Source organism: Guillardia theta (assembly GCF_000315625.1).
Source record: "Guillardia theta CCMP2712 unplaced genomic scaffold GUITHscaffold_234, whole genome shotgun sequence".
Classification (NCBI taxonomy): domain Eukaryota; class Cryptophyceae; order Pyrenomonadales; family Geminigeraceae; genus Guillardia; species Guillardia theta.
In genome coordinates, this window is record NW_005434442.1 from 30,914 (window position 1) to 42,484 (window position 11,571).

Sequence of the window (11,571 nt, forward strand, 5' to 3'; positions counted from 1 at the left end):
CTACAAACTCAAGCAAGTCAATGTTCTGTGAGTGCGCGATGGCTGTCATAACTCTTCATTCTAACGTCTCTGACAGTCCAGCGGACGATCCTTTCGCTTCCTGTGAGTCCACTGCCTGCCCAGAAGCACAAGTAGAGGCAACGCCCGGCTACATCCCCTACTCCACCGCACCATGGTGGAAACATGCATCAGGCAAGAGTTTATACGCAAAAGCGGTCCTTTGATGTTGTCACAGAATATGGGAAGCAGACAGACAACTATCACATCAACAACTCTTAATTTTGCGAGCTCGATCATTCCCTTCTTCTGTACATATTTGGTTGTGGATAATTCACGAACACTCATTCTCATCAAAGTTGTTTTATTCTAGGTTGTTTCTTCAAAACATTTCATACATCCTTCTGAACGTGGCATGCAACTGCGTAGTTGAAGTACTCGGCTGCAACCTAACAAGGTAGATCAGCAGGAACGTGCGGCGACTGCTCTGAGACCTGCTTGAATTCTTCAAAGTTGATCGAGTCACTGGGGGTCTTGTGCAGCGAGATGAGGAAAATTTCCGCATCCTTTCGGATTCTCTCCTTGGACCTTGTCACGGTTAGGAGAAGCATTGGAGGAACAAGAAAAATTCACTGTGTTCGTTTGATTTGAGAATCTTCTTCCACCGCTGAGAGCATGGCATTCTGAATCGACCTGAAATTCTTCCTGTCATGACGCTGTCGCAAAACATCGATGAGATGATTACTCGAACGTCCAAGTCTTCGTGTCATGATCTGCGTACTTGACAAACAATGTGTTCATCCTGATGAGAGTATAAGCGGTGATGAATACATCAGGATGGATGTACTCGCTCTCCCATCTCCTGCGATTGTCTTGCTCCTTCAGATATCTCGCTCCCCTTTGCAAGTATCCTTCCAACCAGAAAGTCAACGTGGGAAAGTGAAAGCCTCAGTCCTGTGTACCAATGAAAACAAAGCAAACTATGTAATGAGGTCCTGTACGCAAGTAGTGGCCCGTAAACCCTGCCGATCACGTGTAAGAACGTTGACTCAGATCATTGACTTCACCTTTCCAGAACGCCAGAGGCCCTTCGGATCGAAGGATACTCATTGCACAGCCCAAGGTGCTGAAGAAGCATCAGCTTACATCTCTCCTTGCCCTGCTTGACCTGGGGTAGTACTCGCCCACACGCTTTCCATTTACAATCTTGAATGGTTGGTTGTATAAGCGCGTCCTTATCACGTCCGCTGAAGAAGAAGTTCGTCAAAGAGCTGCTGCTGCTGCTGCTGCTGCTGCTGCTGATGGTGGTGGTGGTGGTGGTGGTGGTGGTGGTGAACATGATGATGCTGATGATGATGATGATGAGGAGGAGGAGGAGGAGGAGGAGGAGGAGGAGGAGGAGGATGGTGGTGATGATGAATGGCAGACCTGGATTGTTGGCAGCCACACAAGCAAGACCAGAGAACATGGCGCAGACTCCATCTGTGATGGCGCCAGGCTGAATCGTCAACCTCAGACTGACACACGGCAGGGGACGCGTGGGTTCACCTTGAATCCTAGATGTGCGTAGTGCGGGTCATGTAGAAGCTTCTCCTTGCTGGAACAATGATGAGAGGAGGGAAGGCAGAGAAAATCGGCTTGCCTTATGCTGTTCACTGTCATGTTGGCACTTGTCGCAAGAATCGAGCGAATGGTGCTGATCCCCGTTCCCAGCCAAAGAGCTGACGCTCCTTCCTGCCTGGTGATGACGCGAAAGCTGTCGAGAAAGCCCTTGTACTTGTATCCCTGATACCCTACAGAGGTAGCAGCAACACTGGAGGCCTGAAGGCTCCATTACTGACACGCTGAGAGGCATCAAGTTAAGTCACTTGCAGTCTTGTCTTGACTATCTCGATCGGGTTGCATATCATCGCTCCCACTGCTCCAGATATTCCTCCAGCAACGAGTCGCTTCCACACAGGGGCAGTTTTGTGCTCAGTGCCATGCAGCTGGTCAAGGACGGGCTCAAAGAGGCCTATGCGAAAGAAGTTCTTCGATCCTTCTCGAATGATGGCAGCCGTCAGCCCCCGCTGCGTTCCTTCAAGACCCTGGGGAGCATCAGAGATGAGGTTGAGAGCAGACAGGCAGGACCTCTGATTGCAGAGTCTTGATGATGCAGTCAAAGACATTCTTGTAGACTTTCTTTCCTCCTGATGACGCCTCCCCCTGTCTCAATCGAATAGCACCGGTCAGATCCTCCGCCTGCCCTGCATGCGATCAGGGACCTGCAGCTGCATCCTGACTTTTGCGACGTCAAAAGGATTCGTGAAGACAGCTGCCCCTGCAGACACGCGTCAACATCTTCCTGCTGGTCAACTCCTCTGCCTGCTGGTCCCAGCCCTGAGAACACCATCCCGTACCATCCACCTGCGATGCCGACGGCCAAGTCAGGGAGGGGAAGAGCTGCTGACTGCATTGTTCCTACCTCTGCCGTAGTTGTCCGGCACCTTGTCAGGCCTGGTCCTCCCGATGAACTTCTCGAACGATCTGCTTCCTCGTCCCTCCAAGGCACTTGCTATGACTACACGTGACGGCTCACGAGGGCGGAAAGCAAGAGCTCGAGAGGATGAGGAGCATGAGAGGTGAGGAGTGAGCGAGGAACCAAGATGAGGAGGAGAGGAGGAGGAGAGGAGGAGAGAGGAGGACGCGTGCATCAACATGGCGCTCTGCCCCCCTCCACTGCGATGGCACTCGCCCATCACGCCTCCTTTCGCTCCCCGATGCAAGCCCGCCTCGGTTCTTCAAGCTCGTCACTTCGTCATGGCGCAGGTTTGTTGAGGAGGTGTCGAGGAAGGGACGAGAAGAGAGAGGAGGAAGGGTAGGGAGAGAGGAGAGAAGAAGTGAGAGGAGCGAGATGGATAGAGCCTCTGCTCTGAAAGACTTCATCCATACACCAAACTTCATTCTGATTCCTTATCCTCTAGGATCGCGAAAGGAATTTCAGACGACCTGATCATGGTATCTCACGACCCTGCTCCTCGAGACATGACTGTGCATGGCAGCAGACAGCAGGTCCTCACAAGACGGACTGGGGAACAAACCCATGTCTGTCGCAGTCATGTTCGCCGTATGCTGCGCCTGGTGCTCCTGTGATGGGATAGGCGTCAAGAGACTGAATTAGACGTGCTAGCATCTTGTGTGTATTGGGCTTGATCTACATGATCTGGGCGATATGGACACTGTTCACAACCATGTGATATGCTGTGCTCCTGTTATCTGAGGAGAATCTGAATGATTTCACCAGAGAGTCCACAACAACAGCGTGTGGATCAAGATACAACATCTGGTTGTTATGCCTGACTGTGAGGGAGATGGAGGAGGGGCAAGGAGTCTCGCTGATCTCGTGTCAGGTGATGATTCTTGTTCCCGTGCTTGGAACTCTCTCAGCTATCATCGCCGCCTTCACCACCCTCACTGGCCTCACTGCGGTACCTCCGCTCATCAAGTGAGTCAGGGGTTGGTGATATTCGACCTTCACCCTCTGCCTCCACCCTCCCGTGACCGCTCGCTGCCAGTCTGTCGATGGCGATATGGGGAATCATGCTGTGGAGCTCGATGGGAGGTAAGCTGAGGCGCTTGGTATGCTTGACCTGACAAGTCGAAGACGCTTGTATGGAGTTCTTCGAGAAAAGATTTTGGCATCTTGCGCTGCTCTTCAAGGTGAAAGTTCCTGCTTGGTGATGGAAGAGGATGATTCCATTCAGATCACAGTTGTTCTCTTAGCCATCACGCTCTTCACTTTCTTCTGCATCATCGTAAGGCTACACGTGGCTGCTTGTGGACTTTGAGACTTGTGCTTGCAGTGCGTGGGAGCTGCTTTCTTGGGAGGGACGGTAGCGACAGGAGGGATTCTCCCGAGCATGCGGGGATACTCAGCCATCTCGGGAGACCGGGCAGGCGAAACTCCATCGGAGCGCGACGAGTCGCTGCTGGAAGGCGCAAGGGAAGGGGATAGTGAAGCGGTGAGGGGGAAAGGTCGGCCTTCTGTTGATGACCTTGACGGCAGGTTGAGAAACTGCTGAGAGGAAACGCAAATTTAAACGTCCGAGACGAGAATGGCTTCCAAGCATTGTGCGCCTCTCATTCCCACCAGCTTCTTTGCCGCTATGCCCTGTTCTTGTTTGACCTCACCAGCTTGGCCCTTCGTCTCTATCTGACCAGTTCCTCCCCGCCTGGTTCTGACTGATGCCCAGACACTTGGCAGCGTCGCGAGGTCATCTTGCGATTGTTCGACAGCTGATCAAGGTAGAGCAAATCGAAAGAAAAACGATGAGGGGACGAGGATGGGGGGGAGGGGAAGGGAGGAATAGAAAGGGAAGGAAGAGAGGGATTTGAGAACAACACCAGGAAGGTTGGGGAGAGGGGAGGGAGGATAGTTGAGCGAGTGGCTATGGAAGGAGGAGCATGGGACTTTGCTGAAGCCAAACAGGCAGGGGCGAACATTGATGCTGAGACGTCGGCCGGGGATACTCCTCTCTCTCTATCAGCGGGACATGTAAGGAGAAGGGAAGGAAGGGTGCGAACTGATCGTGAAGCTTTGAGCAGGTGGAGGTTGAACAATTCCTGCGATCAGTGGGAGCGAAAGAGAGGTGAGGATGATGGAGGACACAGGGAAGGAGCGGAGATGATTGGAGTGCTGAGATGAAGAGGTTGAGAGTTGGTAGTCGTGTCTTCACGTAAAATGTGGAAGAGATTTGAGCTGACATGGGTTTTTCGTGAAATGACAGGAACGCATCAGAAGCGGAGAAAGTGTAAAATAGAGAGATTGTATTGTAAGAACATTGTTTTGTCACATTCTTGCTCTACTTGCTACATCGCTGCAACGTATTCCTTTAAGTCCATCACACTCATCATAATATCTCATCTAGGATGAAACTGGTTAACAAAAAGCAGATCTGTGTTTGTATGAAGCTTGGATATGTAGCAGTTCAACACGAGACATTGTCTGTTTCGTCCAAGACAATTGTCTCTCTTCCTCAGCGCTCAGGCAGCTCTTCCTAAGCTGTTGATGACATTGAAATTTAGCTCGTAAGCTTCATCCACATGCGAGGGCTGCATCACCTTCAGACGATTCTCAGTCGACGTCATGCCCAGCACCAGCCCCTGCGTGCTCCAGTGCTTGAGCGACATGTGTGAGATAGAGGCAGAGGAGGGTTGAACTTCTGACCTTCAACTGGATGTCTCGAGAAGAAACTCTGTAGTCCACCTGAAACTCGTGAGGGTTTGAAGCACAAAGAACGATCGATTGCTTCACGTCTTCGAGATCCCGATCGTAGGCAACGTCGTTCTGAAACACCTCAGGCGATATGTTTCGGTATACAGGAGGCACAGCAAAAGGAAATTTGGTAGGAGAATCATCAAACAAATCGAGGTGTAAGTTGGATGCAGACATATCAGTGGTGAGCTCTGTTTGTTCCGGGTCCAACGAGAGTAGTTTGCGCTCAATCAAGAGTTGAAAAAAGGCTCGATCTTCCATGGCGATGACGTCATTGGCAGAGATGCCGAGTAGACTGGAGTACAACTCACTGAATTCTTTGATCTGCCGCAGAAGGTCAACATTCTGTCATGATTGATTCGCCATACCTCTTCAACAACCTGGTTTCCGGTTACAATCTTCGGACAAGTCCAGAAACCATTGGCAAAGTCAACTTCAGCCATCGCCATGCTGCGGTTCGTGTATCGGTACAAGGATCTGCAGCACATGGCTAGTTTGTGCACGTCTGCCGATCTTGGGCCCTCCAACGCCCCCCGGCAGACGCGGATCGCCTCGAATTCCCTCGATTCTCCATCGCGGTCTTCGGTCTCGTAGAACGTGGGTGGCTTGGTATGTGTTCGAACTAGGATGCGACGTTTGCCTAGCTTCGGGCAGAAAGACTTGGGAAATGGCTGGAGGAGAGAAAAATGGAATCAGGAGAACGCAAGAACAAGACAAGGAAAAGCAAGAGCAAGACTAACCTGGAAAAACATCATGGAATACATGATTGCTTTCTCATGCATCTCGATTTTTTGTCTGCTTTTCATTAGCGCATTTAAGTTTGAGGGATTGGTATTGAATTGTCCCTGCTCTAGCAGCCAACATTCTTCCTGCCAGTCATCGTCGCCCCCTGTCATTGGTTTTATCGTCGCGTGCAGGATGGTCTGAGCAGCCTGTGCTGCTGGTGACGAGGAAGGTTGATCGCTTGTCGAGACGCTGACTTGGGTGGTCGTCCATCGTCTGGCATCAGCATCGAACGCGTATAAAGTCGCTTCTTCCTTTTCACCTGCCATGTTTTGCACCTCCTTGCACGACAAGCTTGTCAAATCGTAGGGTAAGGCATGAAAAAGCGTTACTTACCGTTATTGTCGGTATGAGGGTTGAGGAAACTCGTCAGCATGGCGGGAAGCGCACTTTTGTTGCTGGCCATGCAGATAGCGGGAGCCGCCGCCTTTTCGCCCCCTTGTGCTCTCATGCTCTCTCACCACCTTCGCGCTCCTCTCACCGCAGATGCCATGCGTCTCACCATGCTTCCGAGAGTGGCTCCACTTCGGCCGAGGGTACATGAAGCAAGCAAGATGAAGGCACAAATTGAATTCAGCGGTACCTGAACATGAAGATCTTCCGTGATGTTGGGACATTCTTGATGTGAAGTTCTGTTTGATTGCAATGTCTTTGACCTTGATTGCGCTTTCTCAACGTCGATAAGCGTCAGTCCCTCTGAATGCCTTTGGATTTTACAGACTGGGACGGCGAAGACCTCGTAAAGATGCAGCGTGTGGATCCGTTGGACGAAGCAGGATATCGCATGCATGAAAGCTCTGACAACTTCGTTCCTCTTGGTGCGGCTCTGCTGCACTTCTGAAGCTCTACACGCGGTGACTCACCTCACAGAGGGCGATATCGTGGAGTACGTACTGGAAGGATTCAAGCAAGTGAACATGGGGATGGTTGTGGAAGACTCGACGGACGGCGAAGTGAAGGTAACGACTCGCACATGTCGTTCCTCCCTCTCCTGCTGGCTGATTTTCGAAATTTCTTCTTGTTGTCAGGTCAGGAAACTGTTGAGACGCGACGGCGACGGCGAGTTCGATGAATGGAGATGCGTCGTGGCCAAGACTGAGGCAGTAGTAGAGGTTGCCGATCAGCTGCTTGTCAACCCATCTGACCTCATGACAAGGTTCCTGTCTATGCTGTGAGATACGTCGGAACTTGCACCGAGTGCTCAGAAGAAAACGGCGTATGTTGATAATGGTCGATGTGGCAGTGCAGGGGTTGAGGAGGGAGGGAGGGAGGAGAGATGAGGCAAGTGCTATGCGACATCTTGTAAGAAGAAAGGAATGACAAGCTTGTTTTTTGTCAAACAACACAAACAGCTGGAGCTGAACAGTGAATGAAGATGTATCCCTGAACTTTATCCCCTTCTTGCAGGCTGAAATGAATATCGTCCCCTCTGCTCACTTCTTCTTGCCTCCCTGCAGGGCGACAGTGAGAAAGACGCAGCACAGGGAATGGTGGAGACGAGCAGGAACCGACAAAGGAAAGCAACTGGAGCAGGGGAGGAGAAGGGGAGGACGGGAGGAGGAGGAGCAACATTCACCTTCTTCTTCTTAGGGGCAGCGCTTGCAGCCTGTTACATTGCAAGGGGGTCAGAGAGACGGCAACCTGGAGAGGGAGCGCACCTTTGCCTTGTTCTCCTCGTTCTTGAGCTTGTACTGGAAGAAGGAGTAGACGGTGTTCCTGGATCACACAACGACAGTCAGGTCAAGGAAGTCGCTTGTAAGCACGGTGAAAGCAGGAACGAGTCGGAGGGAGCTGAAGGAGGAGGAAGGAGACGCAGTTAGGTGGGGGAGAGACTGGATGGATGCTAACCGTCTGACTGCCTTGAGCATGTCCTGATACAGCTCGAAGCCCTCCTGCTGGAATTCAATGAAAGGGTCGCCCTTGTACGCGCGAAGTCCGATGAAATCCTTGAGGAAATCGATATCCTTGAGGTGCTGCTTCCAGAGAAGATCCACTTGCGTGAGGATGATGTACCTCTCGATCTCGAACGAGAAGCTCTCCTTCACCGCATCCAGCTCTCCCTCCTTCCTCTCCAGCACCTCCTCCACTTGCCTGCGGACCACCTGCCGCACTTCATCGCGAGACTTGAGGGCTGCGATATCCGAGTCCTTGAGCTGGATGCCGTCGAAGAACTGCGCGAGCTTGTTGGCGAGGCCTGAGGCGTCGAGTTTCCCTTCCTTGATGTAGTTGGGAACGATCTCCTCCGCCGTGTCCAGGCAGTACTCAAGGATGGTGTTGGACATGTAGTCCGAGTCCTCAGTGACGAACTTCTTCCTCATGCTGTAGATGGACTCTCTCTGCGATGAGAGGATCTCGTCGTACTTGAACATCTCCTTGCGGATCCCGTAGAAGTATTCCTCCACTCTCCTCTGCACCCCGTCAAGCGCGTCGCTCACTGACTTGGCCTCCAGCGGCATGTCCTCCTCCACCTTGAGCTTATCGAGCAGCCCGTCGATGGACGTCCCTCCGAACACCTGGAACAGACGGTCGTCGAGCGCGAGGAAGAAGCGCGAGCTGCCGGGGTCCCCCTGACGTCCAGCGCGTCCTCGAAGCTGCTGGTCGATCCTCCTGCTCTCATGCCTCTCCGTGCCGATGACGTGCAGACCTCCAAGGTCTTCTACCTCCTCCTTCTCCTTCTTGCATCGCACGTCGTACTCCTCCTTCACCACCCTGTAAGCCTCCCGCAGCTTCTCCAGATGGCTTCCCGCCTCCACTGGCCCCGTCTCAGCCGCCACAGCAAGGAGAGACTCTACATCCAGCATGCTTGGGAGCGACCCAAGCGCCGACGCCGCCGCCTGCACAGCCTCGTCGATCTTGTTGACGGCCTGCTCGGAGAGCTCAGGCAGGGGGATGCAGGCTGGGTTCTGCTTGATCTCCATGGCCTCCTTGGACGGCAAGCCGTTCTTCTTGTCCACAAGCGCAGGAGCCAACTTCTGCATGATGCGCTTCTTGGCGAAGAAACCGCTGTTGCCTCCCAAGAGAATGTCAGTTCCTCTTCCGGCCATGTTGGTCGCGATGGTGATGGCGAAGGCGCGTCCAGCCTGGGCGACGATCTCGTTTTCACGGGTCACGACCTCAGGCTTGGCGTTCAGAACCTCGTGCGGCACTTCGAGCTCCGTCATGAGCTTCGAGAGCTGCTCAGACGCTGCGATCGAGGTCGTTCCGATGAGGATCGGCTGTCCCTTGGTGTGTCTGCGCGCGATGTCGCCCATGACGGCCTTCCACTTGCCTGCCTGTGTGCGGAACGTGGCGTCAGGGTTGTCTCGTCGAGCGACCGGGAGAGCCGTGGGGATCGAGAGAACTTCGAGCCCGTAAATATCGCCGAACTCCTTGGCCTCCGTCCTCGCTGTTCCTGTCATGCCAGAGAGCTTGGGGAAGAGGCGGAAGAAGGACTGGTAGGTGATGGAGGCGACAGTCTGGGTTTCGGACGAGGGCTTCAGCCCTTCCTTGGCCTCCACCGACTGATGCAGCCCGTTGCTCCACCGCCGGCCCTCGAGTACACGGCCAGTGAACTCATCGACGATCATGACCTCGTTGGCGCGCACGACGTACTGGACGTCCTTCTTGAAGAGAGACTTGGCCTTGAGGGCGTTGATGATGTAGGGAGACCAGGGATCCTTGGGGTTGAACAGGTCCTTCACATTCAAGATCTTCTCCACATCCGAGAACCCTCGCTCAGTCAACGTGACACTTTGCGACTTCTCGTCAACCGTGTAGTGAACCTTCTCCTCCAGCACAGTCGCGATCTTGGCAGAGTTCGCGTACTTGGCAGCTGGAGCAGCAGTCTTCTCTGAGATGATCAAGGGAGTTCGTGCCTCGTCAATCATGATGCTGTCTGCCTCGTCTACAATGCAGAAGTTGAACGGGCGGGTAAGAACGATATCTTCGGGCTTGATCGCGAGGTTGTCGCGGAGGTAGTCGAAGCCGAGCTCTGAGTTGGTGACGTAGGTGATGTCGCAGCCGTAGTTGGCCCTGCGCTCCTCAGGCTTCATCTCTGCCTGGATCAGTCCGACAGTCAGGCCAAGGAAGCGATGGATCTGTCCCATGTTCTCAGCATCTCTCCTTGCCAGGTAGTCGTTCACAGTAACCACATGGACTCCCTTGCCAGAGAGCGCGTTCAGGTAGCTGGGCAGAGTCGCTACGAGCGTCTTGCCTTCTCCTGTCGCCATCTCCGCCAACTTCCTTTGGTGCAGCACCATGCCGCCCACCATCTGCACGTCATAGTGGCGGAGCTTGAGGACACGCCATGCAGCTTCGCGCACAACCGCAAAGGCTTCGTCGAGAATGTCTTCCTCAGTCTCTCCTTTTCGCAGCCTCTGCTGGAACTCCTGGGTCTTGGCTCGCAGCTGCTCGTCCGTCAGCTTTTCAATCTGCTCCTCGAGCACGTTGATCTTGCTCTCAACTCGCACGAGAAGCTCCTTCACAAACTTCTGGTTCTCCGGGGATCCGACTCCGAACACTACTCCTCCCTCACTCGTTGCCTCCTCTTTGCCCATTCCAAAGCTCTTCGCTACCGTATCAAACAACCCCATCCTCAACCCTACGCTCCCCTGCCTCTGGCGCAGCCCAGGGATCGAGAAAGAGCGAGAAGCAAGGGAAGGGGTGAGCGAGGAGGATGCTAAAGCTCTTGAACGCGCCAGAGGAGGAGCATGCTGGAACGCCTCGACGCCTCCCAGCAGCAGCATGGCGACGGCTACCACCTGCATGGCCGCTGCTTATGCCTTATTTGCCTTACTTTTTTAGGACAGAACCCTTTTAATTTTACTGCATTCTACCTAAATGAATTAAATCTGTTCTAAATAAGTGTCATTTCTGTTAAATTGCGCCGGGGAACATACAAGGATAAGCGAAATCCATATTGAATAACTACAAAGTGACCTAAAATTATAACTTAGTGGTTAATTCGAGTCGTGGCCGCCGTGGGCGGCCGAGTCGGGCCGGAGCCGGGCCGGGCGGCGCGGCGCCGGATCAGGCCGGGGCCCGGACCGTGCCGGCGTACCGATAGGACCGGCACGGTCGCGCCCGGATTCGCCGGAGTCGGCGGACCGTCAGGCTCAGAGGCTCGGCCAGTCACTTCAGTGCCCGGCCCTCACCTGAGTCACTGACGACGCCAGGCGGCGTGCCCGAAAACTGATCAGAACGAGGACGTACGGTACTGTACAAGACACGGTCTCGGCCCCGCCCTGGAGTCCAATAGTGACCGTCGGACTACTAAGTTAACCGTTGAACCGGTCACGGGGTGGACCCGGCGCCGGGCCGGGGCCGTCCGGGCCGGGCCGGGGCCGTCCGGGCCGGGCCGGGCCCCGGGATTCAGGGAGGCAACAAACCTGAAGAAACGTGCTGATAAGCCCTGCGACATGCAGAGGATGTGACGGAGCGAGGGAGGGAGAGCGAGGGAGCGAGGGAGCGAGGGAGCGAGGGAGCGAGGGAGCGAGGGAGCGAGGGAGCGAGGGAGCGAGGGAGCGAGGGAGCGAGGGAGCGAGGGAGCGAGGGAGCCG

The 11,571-nt window shown here is 54.0% G+C and overlaps 5 protein-coding genes across 5 annotated transcripts; 2 read left to right on the plus strand and 3 right to left on the minus strand.

Moving 5' to 3' along the window:
• Positions 1-945: 945 nt before the first annotated feature.
• GUITHDRAFT_82398 (hypothetical protein) lies at positions 946-2,315 on the minus strand (the record flags this gene model as incomplete). Its single annotated transcript, XM_005819257.1, has 7 exons — positions 946-1,019; positions 1,065-1,123; positions 1,166-1,244; positions 1,426-1,479; positions 1,602-1,782; positions 1,866-2,129; positions 2,262-2,315. Coding segments are annotated over 7 exons (765 nt in total), but the record flags the coding sequence as incomplete, so codon positions are not given.
• Positions 2,316-3,347: 1,032 nt separating this feature from the next.
• Positions 3,348-4,827, plus strand: GUITHDRAFT_166724 (hypothetical protein; the record flags this gene model as incomplete). Its single annotated transcript, XM_005819258.1, has 10 exons — positions 3,348-3,481; positions 3,552-3,598; positions 3,641-3,696; positions 3,741-3,791; positions 3,840-3,998; positions 4,043-4,107; positions 4,230-4,281; positions 4,466-4,531; positions 4,582-4,625; positions 4,764-4,827. The coding sequence occupies 10 exons, from the start codon at positions 3,348-3,350 to the stop codon at positions 4,789-4,791; spliced, it is 702 nt and encodes a 233-aa protein (XP_005819315.1). The 3' UTR covers positions 4,792-4,827.
• A 192-nt stretch (positions 4,828-5,019) lies between these two features.
• On the minus strand, positions 5,020-6,147 carry GUITHDRAFT_121505 (hypothetical protein; the record flags this gene model as incomplete). The annotated part of the gene is made up of 4 exons (XM_005819259.1): positions 5,020-5,154; positions 5,204-5,575; positions 5,620-5,922; positions 5,992-6,147. 4 exons carry the CDS (start codon positions 6,145-6,147, stop codon positions 5,020-5,022), a joined length of 966 nt encoding a protein of 321 aa, XP_005819316.1.
• Positions 6,148-6,408: 261 nt separating this feature from the next.
• On the plus strand, positions 6,409-7,259 carry GUITHDRAFT_148703 (hypothetical protein; the record flags this gene model as incomplete). The annotated part of the gene is made up of 5 exons (XM_005819260.1): positions 6,409-6,613; positions 6,754-6,852; positions 6,878-6,993; positions 7,063-7,146; positions 7,191-7,259. The coding sequence occupies 5 exons, from the start codon at positions 6,409-6,411 to the stop codon at positions 7,257-7,259; spliced, it is 573 nt and encodes a 190-aa protein (XP_005819317.1).
• Positions 7,260-7,360: 101 nt separating this feature from the next.
• On the minus strand, positions 7,361-10,776 carry GUITHDRAFT_98620 (hypothetical protein). Its single transcript, XM_005819261.1, has 4 exons — positions 7,883-10,776; positions 7,693-7,750; positions 7,611-7,640; positions 7,361-7,484 (listed from the first exon to the last, which is right to left on the minus strand). The coding sequence occupies exons 1-4, from the start codon at positions 10,756-10,758 to the stop codon at positions 7,425-7,427; spliced, it is 3,024 nt and encodes a 1,007-aa protein (XP_005819318.1). The 5' UTR covers positions 10,759-10,776; the 3' UTR covers positions 7,361-7,424.
• Positions 10,777-11,571: the final 795 nt, after the last annotated feature.

Excerpts from the sequence above, each read along its gene's own strand:
- GUITHDRAFT_98620 (XM_005819261.1), bottom strand. The coding sequence starts at position 10,758 with ATGCTGCTGCTGGGAGGCGTCGAGGCGTTCCAGCATGCTCCTCCTCTG. Across the intron at positions 7,641-7,692 it reads ACGAGGAGAACAAGGCAAAG|GCTGCAAGCGCTGCCCCTAA; the intron begins GTGCGCTCCCTC and ends GCAATGTAACAG. Across the intron at positions 7,485-7,610 it reads CTGCCCCTAAGAAGAAGAAG|GAGGCAAGAAGAAGTGAGCA; the intron begins GTGAATGTTGCT and ends TCGCCCTGCAGG.